The following is an 18243-nucleotide window of genomic DNA, read 5'->3' as shown; positions in this document are numbered from 1 at the left end:
CGCGAATAAACATGCTCCGTTGTGTTAAGGCTGAGAACATATGGCATTCTGTGAAGTCAGTATACGTACTGAAATACTTCGTTATATATTGAGAATTTCGCTCTGTTAGAGGTTAAGTGCATTTCAGACAGATATGGTGAATTTTTATTTTCAGTTATGTTATAACATGTACATTGCAAAAAGTAAGTATACAACTGTCCACTGTGAAAGGGAACATCGGGGCGTGTGGCGGCCACTCTGCTCCACTGCTGGCCGGCAGTCGCAAAGAGTTTTGCGCATGCGCAGTGCGCGCTGCGAGTGTTGGTCTTTCGCTGTGTCCACTGCTGCCGCATATTGAATCATCACGAAGCGCACCGTTCACACGATGAAAGAACACTGTGCAAGTGCAAAACTCGTTGCAGCCATTGGTCAGCAGTGGTGCCGAGCGGCCGCCGCGCACTCTGATGTTCCCTTCTTCAGTAGACTGCTGTGCACTATTCGCGTCAAATGAAACCCGAACACCGGCAAGGCTTTGCAATGGTATAGTGCGCGCCGTCCTGTCATCACCAGTGACAAGTGCGCGCATTCGGTTCGACCACACTGCGCATATGTGCCCCTGTCCATGGTGATAACTGGACGGCGCGCACTATACCACTGTGAAGGCTTGCCGGTGTTCGGGTTTCATTTGACGCGGATAGTACACACTTATGTTGCAAAAGGAAACTGAGTGACACAAATATCTTACAGAAGTTGATGGCAGGCACACTGCGCTTTCATGGGTGGAGTGTATAATTTTTTCTTAGCTTGTAACAGACTACAGGTACACACGATGCCATCTCAGCTTGTGCAGCATTTGAACTCAGCTGTATGAAGAGCTAGTGCAGCCATCATGCTGCCTTGCACAGAAACACGTTTCAAGGGAGTTTGGTCTTGCCTCGAAACATTAGCATGTCACCCCGTGACTGAGCGCTCATCGCACCCTTTCCACTCTGTTCATCACTTGTCCCTTCACAGTGGCCCAGAAGGCTGCATGCATGAAAGCCACCATCCTTCTTGGCTGACCCTCGCATGCTTTCTTCTATCAAATGTGCTAAGGTCTTACGTACTCGCACTTTATGGAGAACCTCACAGAAACAAAAGAAATTGCCTTGGAGTGTCTTCAGAATAGCAATAAAACTACATGTAATTGAAATGATGTGGCACATTATGCCATTGCTTTTTAACTCACTCTCTCGGCAATGTCAATCACACCTATCTGGACACTGAGCACAAAATAATCACAAACAGAAACACACAACAATGAAAACTAGCTTTTTTTTTCCTTTTACTCTTCCACGTATTCTTTTTCGTAACAACCAACACATGCAAGCGAGGCAAGAATAGCCTCCTTGTCTGAAGAAAAACAAGATCCTTCATTCCTAAAAAAAAAATCGGACGCCAAATTTCGAACAAAATAAAACGGCTACGAAAGCAGCAAGAACTGGCGAGCAGTCCAACTCTACATTAAACAGTCCATCTGGTGTACAACAGTCCGGCCCTGTCCAGAGCGATTCCCACTACTGAATGAAACATCACGCAGTCTTCTGGAAGTCCACCACACACTGCTCAGAGGGCAATTTTCACGGGTGTTGCAGGGTCTAGCCACACGTTTGTTCGTGCACAAAGCAGACCCTGCATTAGTGCTTCGTGCAAGAGCCATGCACAAAGCCCTCCTCAAGCCCTCAATTTACTAGCCGTCTTCGAGATCAGCTCGGGAGGAAGCCGAACTGCTCATTTTGTATGGCTTCGGTTCGAGGCATTACGTTGAGCAGGTTTGCTTCGTGTGTATGTGTGGCGGGGAACAGCAACGGGCCTCGATACGGTCAGTGGGGTACGGTGATTGCCGAGTGACTAGACGGCTGCAGGCTGTGGGCTCTGCTCCTGCTTGCTTTCGAGCGAGAATGGAGGGATCCGACAGTCGAACGTGAAGCCGTCCTCCCGTTCCATCCGAAACGTGCCCCTGTGAGGGAAGAAATGGTATTGAAAAATTGTGCTCCGACGCGTCAGCACTGCATGAATGTGTAGGGTGTGCACCATAAGGGAAAGCCTGGAAATTTTGAGGAAATTTGCCAGTTATAAAAAGTTAGGAAAAAGAAAAAAAAAACTGGAAATTTTCACTCTGGTTGATTCAAATTGAAAAAATAATCTGTACCTACAGTGGCTCAGGAAAGCCAGTGTTATGCCAGAAGGAAGCATAACTCTCATCTGCACCTACACAACCGGCAAATAGTTGTGTTTTGTAGGTTTTGCATGTGAGCCCAGCCAGCGTAGTTGAACTAGTATAGACCGCTTATAACGTAAGTCGCCGGAGTCGCGAATATCCGCACTATAACCAAAACAACCTTCTTCAAAGGCTGCATCTTGCGCAAAACGTGTTGAGCATGTAGACTCGCGTGTCCGATAATCGACATATGCGATTTGGGGCGCTTACAACCACTTAAATCTCCGAATGTTCAAAAATTAACCGCCAAAGACCCGCATTGCCAACGAAATGAACACGGGGGAAAAAAGCAAACAAAACAAAGTGCCATCGCGGAAATTCGCCGACTACGTTTCAGGCCATCTCGAGGTATGCGCATTATAGAGAAACCATGTCGAATCGCGACCGAAATTTCACGTGCTGAGCGCGGTACCGATCGTTCGATTTCACGGGCGCGCACGCGATGTCCAAGACATTGCAATCGAATCCGGAACCACCATTCGAGAGTTGCAGGTGCCAACCATGCCCTCGTTTTCATTAACGATATGATTCTCTTCCCTTCAAGTGCAGCCATCGCAAAAAGTTTCGTTGATTCCGCACCAAACCGCAACTTTTATCGCCCACGACCGCTACCGAAAAGCAACCAACGCTGATTAGGCCTAGCGTGTGGTTCAGCATGTTGTCGTGGGAAGTTTGTCCAAGACAACATGAAGATCGGACGTCGAAAAGATCGCACTCAAGCATTAACCCAAGAACAGTGCGCGCGTGACACGAAGTTTGTGTTCGCGGCCGGGAGATCAACGGCGACAAAAGCCGGCCAAGCTCGTTTAAGTCCGCGTACTGGCAGAAAAGGCGAAAGCTCGCGTCATGAAGCCGCAAGACTTTTCAATTTGCGGACGAGGTAGCAAACGCGATATCTGTAGCAAGTGTGATAACGACGACGCTTTTACCGACAGGAAACTTACTTTAAAGCACACTTGATGAGGACGCGATCGTACGTTCCACGCGTAACGCGCTGTCGGCAAGCGGCCGCGGAGCCTTGCCAGGCCTTGCCGCCCTCTTGCCACCGTCAGTGCAAAGGCTACTCCGTCGCCTAGGCAACCACCATCCTTCCCCACTCGGCCAGCCCGCACAGCGTTGCCGCAGTCTTTTTCCTCCCTCCGCCCCTCGTTCGTTCACAGTGCGTGCCCTCGCCCTTCGTAACGACCTCGTCGCTCCCTCCCCAGCGGCGCACCTCCTTTGAGAACCGCACTCGCTACCGCGTTTGTCAGAAATATTTTCCCGCAACCGCATTATAAACGGTATTTCATCTTGGGGGACTGCACAATAAGCGGTATGCGTATACATGCGGTTCTATGGGAGGGTAAACGGGAGTTGAAAAAGACCGCATTATAACCGGTCCTGCACTATATGCGGTTACGTTATAAGTGTATTGCGGAACACAGGGCATACTTTTAAGCTTGACAGCGTATCCCACCATATTTTCTGCTCGCTGGTTCCAGTATTATAGATGTTGAAAATTATGGACAGGCACAGTGGTAACTAGGCAAGCTATAAACAACCACTTGTTTCCTTGCACTTGCAACTCACCACCAAAGAATTTTATAAAAAATCATTGGAAAGGTCCTGGAAAAATCTACTTAACTGGTAATCGCTAGAATGGAAGTTAGCAGGATCTCTAGCTGGTAAAAAAAAAAGCACACGAGCTCGTATCTTGCAGATCATCTTCAATGGCGAGCACACTAGGTAATGAAAAGAATGCTGTGGAGATTGCACGCTTTAGAACACTAAGGCTCGACAATTACGCACTGAAAATATGAATAAGTTGGACATACCACATGTGTCCACTCGGCGCTTGCAGGCTCACATGACTGCTGTACTGAAATGCTGGTTGTGACTTTGATAGGATTGGCTCCTGCAATAAACGAAGGCTTGGATGTGTGTGCACACTTTCAGCAACTGTATATTATACAGGCAATGCCAAGGTGCACAATCTAATAGGTGATGCATGCACCACCAAGACATTAAACCTTCGCTAAATGCGGAAACAATATTACTGAACAGTTGTGCACAGGCTGTAGGAAAGAAAAATTTAAGATTTAAACCAAAGCATGAGTACAGGAGAAGCAGTGCCATAGCCCAGGCCATCTAAGGTTCAAAGCAGATGCCACATTATAAAAACAATCATTTACATTATTTTATTTATTTCAAGAAACATATTGCTCCCACAATCATCTGCCTCTGTTAAGATGGCCTATTTAATAGTACTCTGTAACATTAACCATCACTGCAGCGAGACACGGAATAATACAGCATGTGTGCTAGTTGCTGCTGATTCAACAACACTTGCAAATAGTTGCGCGTTGTAGAGAGTGGGTGCTCAACAATTCAATAATGTGATGGTGTGAGAAATGAAATGCCAGTATAAATGTACTGTTCAAGGCAACTGAATGTCACATGAAAGCATACCAGAAAACCTGCACTGCACAAGTATAACAGTATTATATATTCCTACACATATCTGCTGTGGCCACTGTTACGCAGTGGCTGAAGATACAAAAAAGAAGTGCGGTGGCAGAGAATGTGTGTACAGAATTGTAGAACGATTCCAAGTGAGTAATATTTAAGGAAAATCTGGTAGGTAGAAATAACAAAACTTGTATGTGTATCACAGAACGAAAGCTTCACACGTGTTGAAAAATTTGTTCTGGTCATAGACTTAAGCCGTTCCTGAGGCTCAGTGAACCTCCGCAGAACCGATTTGCCAAAATTTGAGAAAGTTGGCAAGTGAGTTTGCGGTCTCCTCACCTGCCCTACGACGCCCCGACCACGAACGGTCTCCAGGGTTCCCGATAGGCTGAAGATGCGCCAGTGGCGTTCCCGTAGCTGCACTGCCAGGTCGCCCAGGTTCTCCAGCCGGATGCAGTAGCGCCACTGCAGGCAATGCAATATTGAGCACCGTGTACCAGGGTCACAGTGCACGAGGCAAGAAAGCAGCTTAGCCATAACAGGAGTGGCCATTACTAGGCTCGTGCGAATAGTAAATTTTAGGTTCAAAGCGAACAGTGATTTTAGTCGAATAATTTCGAATCGAATTCGAATAGTATATATATCACATATTATAAAGAAAAATTAGCATATTTGTCATGACCCAACCAACCTGCACAATGTTATTTTAAAATTGTAACAAAGCATGTGCAAATGTCATTTTTTTTGGTTCAGAGGAAGTGGAAGCAACTTTAAATAGTAGCAGGATTTGGCTTTCGGTAGAATGCAAGTGATAACCTGTAAAATATGTTAAGTTTTAAAATTTACTATACTTAGAGCATATAAGCCGGTATTACAAGCTTTTAAACTTAAAAAATGATGGATCGATGTGGGCGTAATATGTTCACTTAACCTTGAAGTGGAGCTTCGCGGCAGTGTGGATTTTCCCTGGAAAGGCGTAATCACGGTACAGCACCCCTCCACAGCAGTAAAGCCACCTTTACAGGGAGTTACAAGCGGACTAACATACGCATATTCGTTCATTTCGAATACTTCGAAATTTTCAATAACTTAAATTCGAATACTGTATTATTCGTTCGAATATTCAAAGTGCTCGAATATTCGCACAAGCCTAGCCATTACAGTCATGATATACAACTTCTACAGAAACAGTTCAGACTCGTAACATGGTGCAGTTTGCACACTAAGGTGCTAGCAACAAGGAACGAACAACATTCTTGAGCATTACATAAGCCGGTGACTCACACAGATGATCGAGAACAACTTTCCGTAAAGTGCATTTACTTGTAATTTGGTTCATGGGGGCATATAATAATGCTTTTGCATTAGCCATGTCTAATCTTGTGCAACGTGCAGCTTCTCTGTTCATCCACCTTCACAGCGTTGAATGGCGCTGCAATTTTTTTTTATGCACCAAAGCATGGTAAGCACTAGAAGAGACGCTTCAAACAAGGCTCCAAAATTATACCAAGCTCCCAAGGCCCACGGGCACTGCAATATCAGTAGTATGTACAACAAACATTTCTGTATCTTGCTTTTTGCCGTGGTTTTAGTGAAAGTTTGGGAACAAAATTGCATTTTTTTTTCTGTGCTATATTTTTACGTGTCTTCACAGCGGCTCACCTTTGTGATGGCAAAGTTTATGTATTACAGTTGTGTTCATTTTTCGTAGGATAGTAAACCAGGCATGCTAAACCAAGCCATGCCAAGTGTTTTCCTGAATAATGTAGATCAAAGAGTATGAGCTTGCTGCCAAAATGGGCATAACAAAGCATTGATAAAGTTAAATCCCTATGAACATGCTCATTATGCGGCGATGTGCTCTGCTTGTGCATACAGTCGAACCCGCTTATAACGAACTCGAAAGTGGCACGAAAAGTGGTCGCTATATTAGTAGTTCATTGTATATGGACCCTCCTTTAAAAACGTGCGCTTAGCGGCCAAGTGGTTTTTTTTTTCTGTGCACTTTTATTAAAGTGCTAACAACCCCTCCGTTGACAAACTAAGCCTTATCGCATCGTGAAGCGACGCCCGCTACGTGCTCACGAGTGAATTATTCGCCTTTGCAATGAACTGACACCGTTTCACTGAAGCACGGTACTGCCACGTAGAGCCGATCATCCCTGGCTAGTTGCGTGCAGCGCGTCGCCTACTCGGCTCCACTGCCGGGCCGCTTGCTGTATGCGCGCGTTTGTACGTTCTTCGTGCCTGCTTCACTCCGGACCGTGCACGGGTGCGGCGAGTAGCCTGTTCGTTCAACGCGGCGAAAACAAGCATTTTGCAAGCAATGCGCACTCTACGTCTAAGCGATGCTCTCACAGCCCTGCACGACGATGCGCGGCGCACTTGAGTTGTCACCTAGTCAAACACGCTCACTGTCAGTGCATCGACGTTTCTCGGTGCCCGCACCGCTCAACAACAGCGAGCTACTTTCGTTTCTACAAAGCGACGCGCACTTTAAAGCGGTTTCGCACTACGCGGCGGCGGCGAACTTGCGAACGGCAGCATGGCACGCTCGTACCGCCATCAATCCGCACAGTGTACGGCGTATGCCACACGCGCAACCGAGCAGATATCTGCAGATGACTGTGATATAAGGTTGTCGGCTACAAGTCATAACTGCACGTTCATCGACGGCCGCCACCTCGCCTTCGCTCTTTCTGGTGCTTATCCGCGAAGGCAAAGCCGCAATCGCGCGGAAATCGTTATCACCGATCGACCGGTCTCTGCCGTTACCGAAAAGACAGACGACCTTTTGCGGCACATGGTGGCGTCGACGAGCTTAGGGACACAGTGAACCTTTATGCAATGGAAAGTTATCGCGGTTATCACTTCTTGCATTTATGCCCTCTTGCGTTCCAAGGAATTGTTTGGTTCATCGTAGGCGGTCGTAGCTGCACAGAACGGCGTCAGGAAAGGTTACCGTGCAAAAGCTGACCGCAAGGCTTAATGATGCCTCCTTTTTTTTTTTTCCTCACTGCCATTCTGTTACTGAAGAAAAAGGCTGGAAAGTGAGCGACCTTGCTCGCAGCATCCGAAATCTGCGTGCGGTGCTCGCCGATCAGGGATATCTTAGTTGTGAGTAAACTGGAGCGGGGCATGTGCGAGCGCGCACCCCTCTCACGCAATTTAGAAGGCCTGTTTTAACTTTTTTTCGCTTCGTATGCGCCATATTTTTACCACAACCGTGTCTGAAGTGTTCGTTGTAAAAGTAGGAGGCTTTGAAAAATGTTCGCTATATGTGGATGCAGCTTCAATGGTTAGCATTGGAAAATCGTAAGTGCACTCAAATATGGTCATTATAACCGGTAGATCTTTATACGTGGGATCGTTATAAGTGGGTTCGACTGTAGTAGTGTAACAGCACATGAACACAAATTTAAACGAGTGAAACCATATGGGTGCAAGCATCCAACTGCTGCCATCGGCAAACAAAAGGGAATGATTCATCGCACTAATCCGCGTGCGTGTAGTTTAATCATGTGGAACACGTCAATGTGCTACCACCTAGGATAAGCATTTTTGTAGGAAACCTCACGAACCAACACTCATCAGCCAAGTCAGTGATCCTGTATATTTCACACAGTGTGGCAGTGCATCAAGTGACACCGCAGTTACCAATAGTACAATTCAACTAAACTGTATCACCAAAGGTAGTTGTGCAGCAGTTGAAAACTACTGTCATTCAACTTCTCAAAAGTGTACAAGCACAGCACACAGATCCGCGAGGTTAGTGCAGTGCACGTTGACGCACCCAGTAGACTGTGCTGCTCTGTGCAACGCGGCAACCCATGTAGAAGGGAATGACAGTGACGCGCACGCCTTCGGTCGTCTCCCGATGCACGTCCGACAGCTCCAGCCATGGGTGGTTCTTCTCCTGCCAAGCACGCAGCGTGTCCTTAGCCGAGAACGGGGGGTCTGCACAACAATAATGTGACATGCGTAATTGGGTGTCAAGAATTGCGAAATACAGGAGGAATGGAAAATATCTAGTAGGTTGCCTTTAACAATGACATGAAGGTTTAGGTTGAGAACATAGCATGTCACAAGCATGTAGTCAGCAAGCATCACAAGCTTACCAAAGCCAATGTAGCAGGGTCCTCTGAGCAGCATAACGAAAGTTTTGTAATCACTCTGTGCATCTATATAATAGTAGATCACTGGTTTAGGTGGACCATATTTAGGGGATGGGTGGAATGTGTCTGGTAATTAAGGGTACCTTCTTATGAACCTTTCCTAATAAAAACTTCTGAATGTTACAGTTAATGCTCATAGCTGGACTAGTTCTGAATGTTGTTTGCATAAATGAAGCTACTGGCAATTCAAATGAGGAGTCTCTGTTCACAGTGAATAGGTGCTCCGCTATACAATGTCTAATTATGCTCACCGTGCTTCACCAACCATCGTACTGAGCTGTTTGTTCCAAAAAGACAGGGCGTGCAAACACGGACACAAGAAAGAAGTCAGGACACCACAAACGCTGACTAACAACTGAATAGATGCACAACGGTGGAAATTAATACTTACCAACTAGCTCAGCTCTCTGTTATTCTGAGCTGTTGGTGGCACAGCGATATTGATTTGCTGTGCCACCCAATCTAAACATCTTGGTATTGGTGCAGACGCAGTACTGTTCTCGATCATCAGATAGTGATAGCAAGGCGCCACTACCTTGTTACTGGCAATTAGACAGTATGTAGTGTTGTTTTGCTTCTCGCAGAGGCCCTTCTAGTCACCAGAAGTTAAACAGGCCTGTTAAACAGCCACTGCGTTAATTGGAATGTCAAAATACGCGCAGAAAGCGGTTAAAAGGCTTACCTGTTTACATTACCCATACTTGTAGATATGTACAAACGTTTTCCTGGAGACTCACAAGAGCATTGCTTAGAGACTACCAAAGTCTATTCAACTCACTGATAAAGTGTTTTATTAAATGAAGATATCCTTCACTTAGACTTCCATTTTATTTGAAAAGTGTGAGCCAGGGCCCCTCTATACTGTTTTTCCTATGAGAATGGCTTAAAGTGTCCAGTTCATTCCTAATACGCTACAGAGTGATTTTACAGATGCTAAAACCTGGTTTCGCAAACTGTCAGCTTCAGCACAGCAAAAAGGCTGTTAAGAATACTGTACATATCAGAGAGCTGAGCTAGTTGGTAAGTATTCATTCTAAAAAGACAGGGCGTGCAAACACGGACACAAGAAAGAAGACAGGACACTGTGGTGTCCTGACTTCTTTCTTGTGTCCGTGTTTGCACGCCCTGTCTTTTTAGAATGTATATATCAACCCGTCCCAGGAATCTCCTTAAATCGAGAGTTCAACGGAAACTTGTCTGGTTGGGATGAAACATGACGAAAGAAAGAAAGCACACTGACCAATTAAAAGTCTAAAAAACGAAATAAAATTTTTTCAAGTGTTAGAAGAAATGTGCTCCTATTCCTTACCTGCCTGAGATAAGTGAGAGCTTATTAAAAATACTGAGTAATTATTACGGTGAAGTTGCTCACATCCCCGTATGCAAGTTAGGGCACGCACATGTAAGTGGGAAGGACAGGCTATTGATTGAAGCCTTTTCTGGTGTTGTGTACAAGATATCCTGTGCAGATTGCGAAAGTACTGACATCAGGGAGATCGGCAACTTAGGACCAGGGTGTCGGAACGAAATGTTTTTCGTTTCGGTTTTAGTTTCGTTCCACCGCAAAAAGTTCCGTTCCGTTTCTGTTCCGGAACGAAAAAATAATGTTCCGTAACGGTTCGTAACGTTTTTTTTATGGAAAAATTTGAAGCTAAAGTAATCATAAAAAAAAAGCATTTGATTTGTGATGTAGTTACTTGCCTTCCTTCTAAGAAAGTGGGACAAGGGTAAAACACGTTCTTCAGAGGAGCGGAAGTAACTGTACATATGAATTCCTACCAACTAGCACAAACCAGTATACCCTTCAAAGTCATAGTATTTATTTTTTCCAAATTCAATCACAATTTTAGTGGGCTCAGTGCTTTGTGTCAAGGGAGTGAGCACCATCTCAGAAGCAGCACGTCACTGAGTGCACTCTGTGATGTGCGAGACCGCTGTTTTGATAAAAGGCCTGCGCGGAGTGTGCAGCACAGTCACAGCGAAAGTTGGAAGAGCGGACTTTGTAGAGCCCGTTGTAGAGTCTCTTGGGGCAGCTGATACAAGTACACATGCAGGGTACCCCCTACGCCATAAATCATCGTAATTTTTCTGAAGTACCGAAGTTCCCATTATGTCATTTTTCGTGATTCTTCGGAGAATCGTGGTAGCCGCTACACATCTGTAAGGCATTATGTGCGCTTTGTGCTGTGGCTGATGACGATGAACTATGGCTGAGCACTTTGCAGTGGGTGGGAAGCATTAAACCACACACTCTTTGCGAAATTAGCATTGTGTGATGGCTGGTTGTCGTTTTACTCTTCTGCCACGCTGTATTACCTATGTTAACACAATTCCTTGCCCGACATGATGCCTGCATGGAGTATTTTTACGAAGGAGTTATAAGCACCAGCGTGGCACTGTGGTGGAAGACTCGAATGCCACGCAGGGGACGCGGGTTAAAATCCCATCCAATCCTAGAAATTTGTTTCTCATTTTATTTTTTCTTACTTCACGCGATAGTGGTCATGGACACGGGCGGCGGCGGGCAACTATGGTGCCAAAATCAGCTGTTCTGATCTCATAAGAGCCTTCGCTGTAACAAACTTCAGCGCCGACAATGCCCTCTCCACTTTGGCCTGCGTGACAGGCCCGCAAAAGTCCACTTGCGCTAATATCAACATCTCTGGTTGCCACTGTTTTCGTTTTTCGCACAATTTCAACATATCTTTGCTTTTGAATTGCTGCCTGAGGTACGCGTTAATACTGTACCCTGAGATATGCTCACATTGCATGAGCTCAGTTGTTCCGGACTGCGAAGTTTTCTCGTGAACCGAAAAACGATTGAAAAAATTTCGGTTTCACTCCGGAACGAAATAATAGATAAAGTTTCGGTTACGTTTTCGTTCCGGTCAAAAATATCGTTTTTTTCGTTTTTCGTTTTCGGTTTTCGTTCCGTTCCGACACCCTGCTTAGGACAGCATCTGCGCCACCATCAGAACGATGTGGAAAAGAAAAGAGTGGCGCTAAATGTACTGGTGGAGCATGCGACTGCGACTGATTACACGACGAACTGCATGAGTGCTAGTATAATCGGCAAGGTAAGAAACTAGAAATCACACCTGTATCTTGAGTCCCTCGGGATACAATCTACAGGGCACACACTTAATCGAAACGATAGAATCTTCCCCTTGTCCTATGCACAGTGCTTACATCACATGCAGAATCCTATAGGAACACTAAAGGCGAATAACATTTTATGTCAGACTGAAAGGTCAATGCTTGAGAACATCTGAAACATCAGTATTATACAGAGGAGCCCTTAAGTAAACCAAGAAATTATGGCAAATGTAGGACACGATTTGCGCCACCACTGGGGCATTCTTGAACACAAGCCCAATGATGCAGTAGGGTTTCGGAACAATTAACCACAAATGCTCGACCTAACTATGAATGAAAAGAACATTTCACTGCATTACAAGATGGAATAAAATGAAACTTTTGCATTTCAGTCTGATTCATGCAAAAAAAGAACTTGGTGTCACCCTTTAGAACAACGAAAGTTCCGTTTTCACTGGGCTGTGCTACGCTAAAGCCTCCTGCTCCTTGTCATCGCAGCACTGGCTGTCAGGCAGTGTGGGCATGGCGAAGGTTATGTCAGAAGGGCATTCTCAGAGGCAGGCGGTTTGAATCGCACCAATGGTATGCGGACCTCTAAAACATGATTTTCTTTCCAACTAAGCATTTTGTTGGCACGAAACAAACACTACAAAGTTTCTGGAATGCTATTTCAACAATTCATGTCTACTTAATATTTGCCTTTAGCGTCCCTTTATTAGACACTTGCAGTTGTTGGCCTCAATGTGAACACGTCTTTCCTATAGAAGCTGAAACACCGTTTCTTTTGAACTTTTATTTGGTCAGAGCGCTTTCTTTCATAATGCCCAAGGCCTCCATCAGTTTCGCCTCAAAACGTTATCGACGTTGATGTTGAAGGAAATATCGCACTAGCGCTTATTGACACAAAGGCCACCATTTCCGTAATCTGCGAGAACCTGTGCCACAAGATTCACAAGGACAAATGCTCGTTATTGCCAGCTAAAAAATGTTTAAAAAAGTATCTTAAACTTTGATTTGGTTGGTGTGCTTTCTTTCTTTTGTTAAGAATCTCCCTGCACAATGAAATGGCTGCTTACAACACATATGTCCAATGTGTATAAGATTAAAAAAATCCGTAAAACAGGGGGTGGGTGCTCGAGCCGACATTTCGACAAGTGGACTTGTCTTCTTCAAGGCTGGTTCCAGCCTTGAAGAAGACAAAGTCCACTTGTCGAAACGTCGGCTCGAGCAACCACCCCCTGTTTACGGATTTTTTTAATCGCAAGCATCCATCTTTCACTTCCTGCCATTTTTTCCACGTGTATAATGACACATAACAGGCACAGCAGTAACTAGTCAGCTCTTGCAATTAGTAGCTGGGCAATCCGTTTCATCAATCCCTGCACTACACACTGGTCAATGTCACCCGTCCCAAAAAACACCGTCACCATTCCATGACTGAAAGAGCTTTTCACCTTTGTCAGGCTCACAGACAAGGAATTTGTCGAAGAGTTCATGATGCAAGGGCTGCTTCTCGGTTGACGTGTAAGGCAGGATATCCTCATGGCCGACGTAATCCAGCCCTGCATAAATTTTAATCAAGATGAGATTATGAAACGTACAGAGACAAAAAAAGCAGCTGCAGGCACAGCTTATGATAAGTACAAGTATAGTCTAGCCTATGCTTATGGTGCAACACAATGGAACAAGAGTTGGCAAATCCTGCGAGAATTGGCCAACAAATACTGCATAACCTTGCAGGCTGGATTCAAGACTGTGCATGGCACACTGCTCATCTGATAAAGCGAGCTAAGTGAGCCAATGGCAAGCATAGCACTATCTGTTAAACCAAATAAGAAAAGCTTGACAATATGAAAACAGCAAGAGGTATTTTCTTGACCCAGGGGCAAGGAAAGTTATTGTACTGGTTCACCTGGGATGGCATAGAGGGACCTGCTGTTGTCCTGATTTCCTAGAAATGTCACTGCCTCTGTCTGTGTCCGCTGTAAAAGAGAGAGAGAGAGATGTCAAAAATGGGAAACATTTTCATGCAGCAAGCAGTGCAATAGACTACAGAACAACGAGCTCAGCAGAGGAGAATGACAAGCACGTAATCACGAAAACAGATGAACCAGAAAGGGTGCAATGGCCATTTCTGTTTCTTAACTCATGGCTCAGCAGAAGAGCATTCAAGTACTAGTTAACATTGTGTTATAAAGATGGCTCACTATGATTAATAAACTCAGCCAGTATGATAGTAAATAACCAGTGGCTTAAAGGATCATCTACAAGCGAGTTATATGCAAGACGGCACAAACCTGAAAGTAGATATAGTTCGAGAGAACTACACCAGCTTCAAGACATCCAGGAACACGCTTCATGTGATGTACACAATTTTACGCTGAATTCCAGAACATGTTCCTTAAACACCGCAAGATGTGCTATGCAAGATAAACACCAATGTATATCCTGTGGAAGATTTTGGAGAGACATATCCATAGGTCGGCAAAAAATGTGGAGCTCACTCAGACTCACTCACGAAACATATCTTACCCTCAGGGCTCACTCGGACTCAGACTCACAAAAATTTTCCTCATCCGGACTCACTCGGACTCAGACTCACTATAATTTTTCTCAACCGGACTCAGACTCACCAAAATTTTATTCTCTCAAACTCACTCAGACTCAGACTCACGGCTCAATCTGAGTCTGAGTGAGCCTGAGTGAGTCGACTCGTGAGTCCGTTAGCATTTAATTATCCTTTTTCTACCATAATGTCAATGCTCTTTAACGCCAATATCTCGCATAATCAGTGCGCTACTTAGCACCTTTTGATCTCGTACCTTCAAATACGATTTATCTGAGTTTGCAGTTCAATAAGGACCTTTCTATTGAAAGTCATGACTCACACGAGATATTTATATCAGTAACTTCCCATGAAAAAGTTTGCGGGGGGAAGTCAAGGCACCTCCCCCCTCTCCCTCCTCAACTCACGCCTCTGATCAATAAATATTGAGCTGACGTATGAACGGTAGCGCATTGAAGTATGCGGGAGTATAGACGTGAACTGACATAGGGCTGATAGTAATGCTAAAGTTGAGTAGATAAGACCATAGGTCGGCAAAAAATGTGGAGCTCACTCAGACTCACTCAAGCAATATATTTTGCCCTTAGGGCTCACTCGGACTCAGACTCGCCAAAATTTTCCTCAATCGGAATCAATCGGAATCGGAATCGCCAAGATTTTTCCCAACCGAACTCACTCGGACTCAGAGTCACAAAAACTTTACTCACCCGGACTCACTCAGACTCAGACTCACGTCTGGATATGAGTCTGAGTGAGTCGACTCATGAGTGAGTTTGCCGACCTATGGACATATCTCGGAGATGGTGGTGGACATGCCGTAAGGACTGGCTGTGATTTCACAATTGCCACATGCTTGCTCGATAACAGACAGAGTTAACCATTGCCTTTCGGTAAAGTACTTCTTTGGTGATTAGCACAAGATTATTCATGTCCAAAGGCACTGACAGTGTGCTTCAGGAAGAAATATGACCGCTTCATCTCAGTTACACCATTTTCAAGAATTATTTAATGTGCTTGCCGATGACACACCTCTAGTCCCTTTATCGCACTTTACGCAAGTTTTTTGTAACAGTTAGATTAATGCGTTTATTTTCTCTCTCTATTAAAGCAAATATTTAGGAATTTGATCGCTTTCACTTGTGGTTGTTTTACTGAAGAACATTTTTCGCAGGAACTTACGCCAACCATCTTAACAAAATGCAAGGGCTCCTCACCACATATGGACAGTCTCTGGAATCAATGAGAACCTGGTAGTATGTGTGGGTCTTGCCCTTCACCTCACGACCAACGTGGTTGAAGCCGTCGCTGCTGTCCTCTGACCCCCTGCAGGAAATCATACGGGTGACATGAACAAACACATGAGGCTTTTAGGTTTATAACAGCTTAGCCAGTTAATGCTGAGGAAAGTCGCTCATGTTGGAATTGAGTCATGCGAAAATGCACAGCCTCATTTTTCTGAGCCAAGCCATATTCACATAATGCTCATTGTTCCACAGTTCCTGCACACTGCATTGTGTGTGTCCTCTTTAGTAGTAACAGGCTCTCATCTAGAACCCATAACAAAAACTGTAACGCAATCGAATGCAGATGCACTGACTTGCATGAAGAAATTGTTGCTGTAAAACTATGCAAAACTTTCAACTCGTTCACAAAACCAATGAACAATGTAATCAGAACAGTGTGCCCAGTTTTCTACCGTTACATACTCATACAGGAAAAAAAATTTGGAACTGTCACTCACTCTGAGTTCTTTTTGCTGGGTATGTCACGATCGTAAACCCTGGCCATCCATGGGAACAGTGTGATTCCACGGTAGCCAAATATTCGATGCAGGAAAAGCTGTCAAATATTGAGTCGCATTAGACAAAAACGCAGCACTAAAGGGAAATAACAGTCAATCGGGGTAACATAACCTGTTATGTACAGAGTCCGATTTACTTTTCTTTTTTTCTGTTATAGCAAGATAGGTCTCAATGGAAATTAATGATGGCAAACTCTAAACACTTCACAGGCCAATACACATACAAGTGAAGGAAGTGTACTTACAATTGCAGCACGAAAACAGTGCGCACAAATCAAGGATGGTGGCAAAGACAACAACACAGTGTCTTCCACATTGTCCCTGTTCTGTGTGCACTGTTTTTGTACTGCAATGTCGCACCAACACCTGAATCAGTACTCAGGCTTGTTGGTGCAACACCAACACGAGGGGGGGGGGGGCAACCATCCTTTATGTATGCTCATGTATGTGCATGTATATATCCACATGCAAAATTTTAAAATTTTGGGGGTGGGGGTTTGAGCGCCCCCGAGCTATGCCAATGCTTCTGATTTGTTCAGACCACTTCGATTCCTCAAGGGCAAACACATTCAAGAGCTCACTACTGACTGAAATGAGTGAGCTAAATGACCATGCAAAATGAAAGATGGCAGCTGTTTCAGATGCAACACATTACTCACTGGTGTGGCCAGCAACTTCACTGTCTTCAGCACACCAGACCACAGCATAGCACACGATTATGATTTAGATTAAACTTATCGAGAGCTGTGCAACACAAGGCCTCATTTTGACAACACACGGGTTTGCTTTGCTTATTTATAACGCTTTACAGGACCAATGAAGCACAGTAAGTAAGGAGGGGTTACACTGTAAGCACCTCAAAAGGATCAATCAATATAAATAATACTGCTGCTTAATTAATGATACTTGTCTACAGTAAGCTGCAGACAGTTTAAACACGCGACACTAACGATACCTTAATGCAACAAACCACAAAAAAACAGGGAAAGACATATCATGTAGATCAAAACATCCTTACACAATATTACGAAGAGAAGCTTTACAATTCTTCGCGAAGAGGGAATTACTTTACTGAGAAAAGCGAAAAAGAAGAAAGACACGCATCGCGACACCCTTCTCAAGGAATTGTCGCTATTTTCCTGTCCTGAAAAAGTCAACTTTTCCCGCATGCATTCGCTGAAAATCCCCACAAAAAAGCATCTTGCGGCTTAACACAGAGTACTAGATAGACCAAACTGATCCTCCGCGAAGCGATTTCTTCGGTTACTTCCGCGACAGCATTAAGAACACGAAGCGTTTCGTGTTTTGGGACGGAGTACAAAAGCAGGTCGTCGTACATCTACACAAGTTGACAGCTCACCTGTCCGGTGTCATATTTGCCTTCGAGTTTCGGCGTTTCCAGGCGGCCAACTTCGGCGAGCCTGAGAGACAAAAGAAGTTTTTTGAGGAGCGGTTTCCAACAACTTGACGCCTAGACGGCTTCTAAACTGTCACACCGCTAACGGAAGAGAAAAAAGCCGCCGACCAAGCAACCACGTATCACAGCTGCTGTTCAGCATATCTCGAAGTAGCTTCCGATAGGATCACCTGGTCGGCTCGGCTGGAGAGCTTCCAGCAATGCTTTAAGTGCGGTGAACGATACGCGGATATTTCTGTTATGTTCAAGAAACGTACCTTGTGTACGTCGCGTGCGTAGCGTGTTTCCACGGGTAGTTACAAACGAAAATTTGTTTGCAGGAGCCGGAAAATTTTGCGAAGACAGCGGCCATGTCGAATGTTGGTAACGACAATGCGGCTGCCGAAATACGACACGGTACCGAGCAGAAAACTCTGGTGCCCATAGGTGCTTAAAACATAATTATAAAAGCACGATGCAATAAAAAATTGGAAAATAAAAATTTTAATTTTAAGATCTCGG

General features: G+C 44.8%; 1 protein-coding gene across 1 annotated transcript; it reads right to left on the bottom strand.

The window, feature by feature from the left end:
• Positions 1-1286: 1286 nt before the first annotated feature.
• Positions 1287-18148, bottom strand: LOC119390440 (polymerase delta-interacting protein 2). Its single transcript, XM_037658062.1, has 10 exons — positions 18000-18148; positions 17686-17746; positions 16266-16363; positions 15739-15847; positions 13871-13940; positions 13413-13520; positions 8481-8644; positions 5027-5152; positions 4054-4133; positions 1287-1978 (listed from the first exon to the last, which is right to left on the bottom strand). The coding sequence occupies exons 1-10, from the start codon at positions 18092-18094 to the stop codon at positions 1870-1872; spliced, it is 1020 nt and encodes a 339-aa protein (XP_037513990.1). The 5' UTR covers positions 18095-18148; the 3' UTR covers positions 1287-1869.
• Positions 18149-18243: the final 95 nt, after the last annotated feature.

The sequence above is a fragment of the Rhipicephalus sanguineus genome, chromosome 4, assembly GCF_013339695.2.
Source record: "Rhipicephalus sanguineus isolate Rsan-2018 chromosome 4, BIME_Rsan_1.4, whole genome shotgun sequence".
Lineage (NCBI taxonomy): Eukaryota > Metazoa > Arthropoda > Arachnida > Ixodida > Ixodidae > Rhipicephalus > Rhipicephalus sanguineus.
Note: the sequence above shows the minus strand (reverse complement) of the source record. Positions and strands in the feature narration are given on the sequence as shown.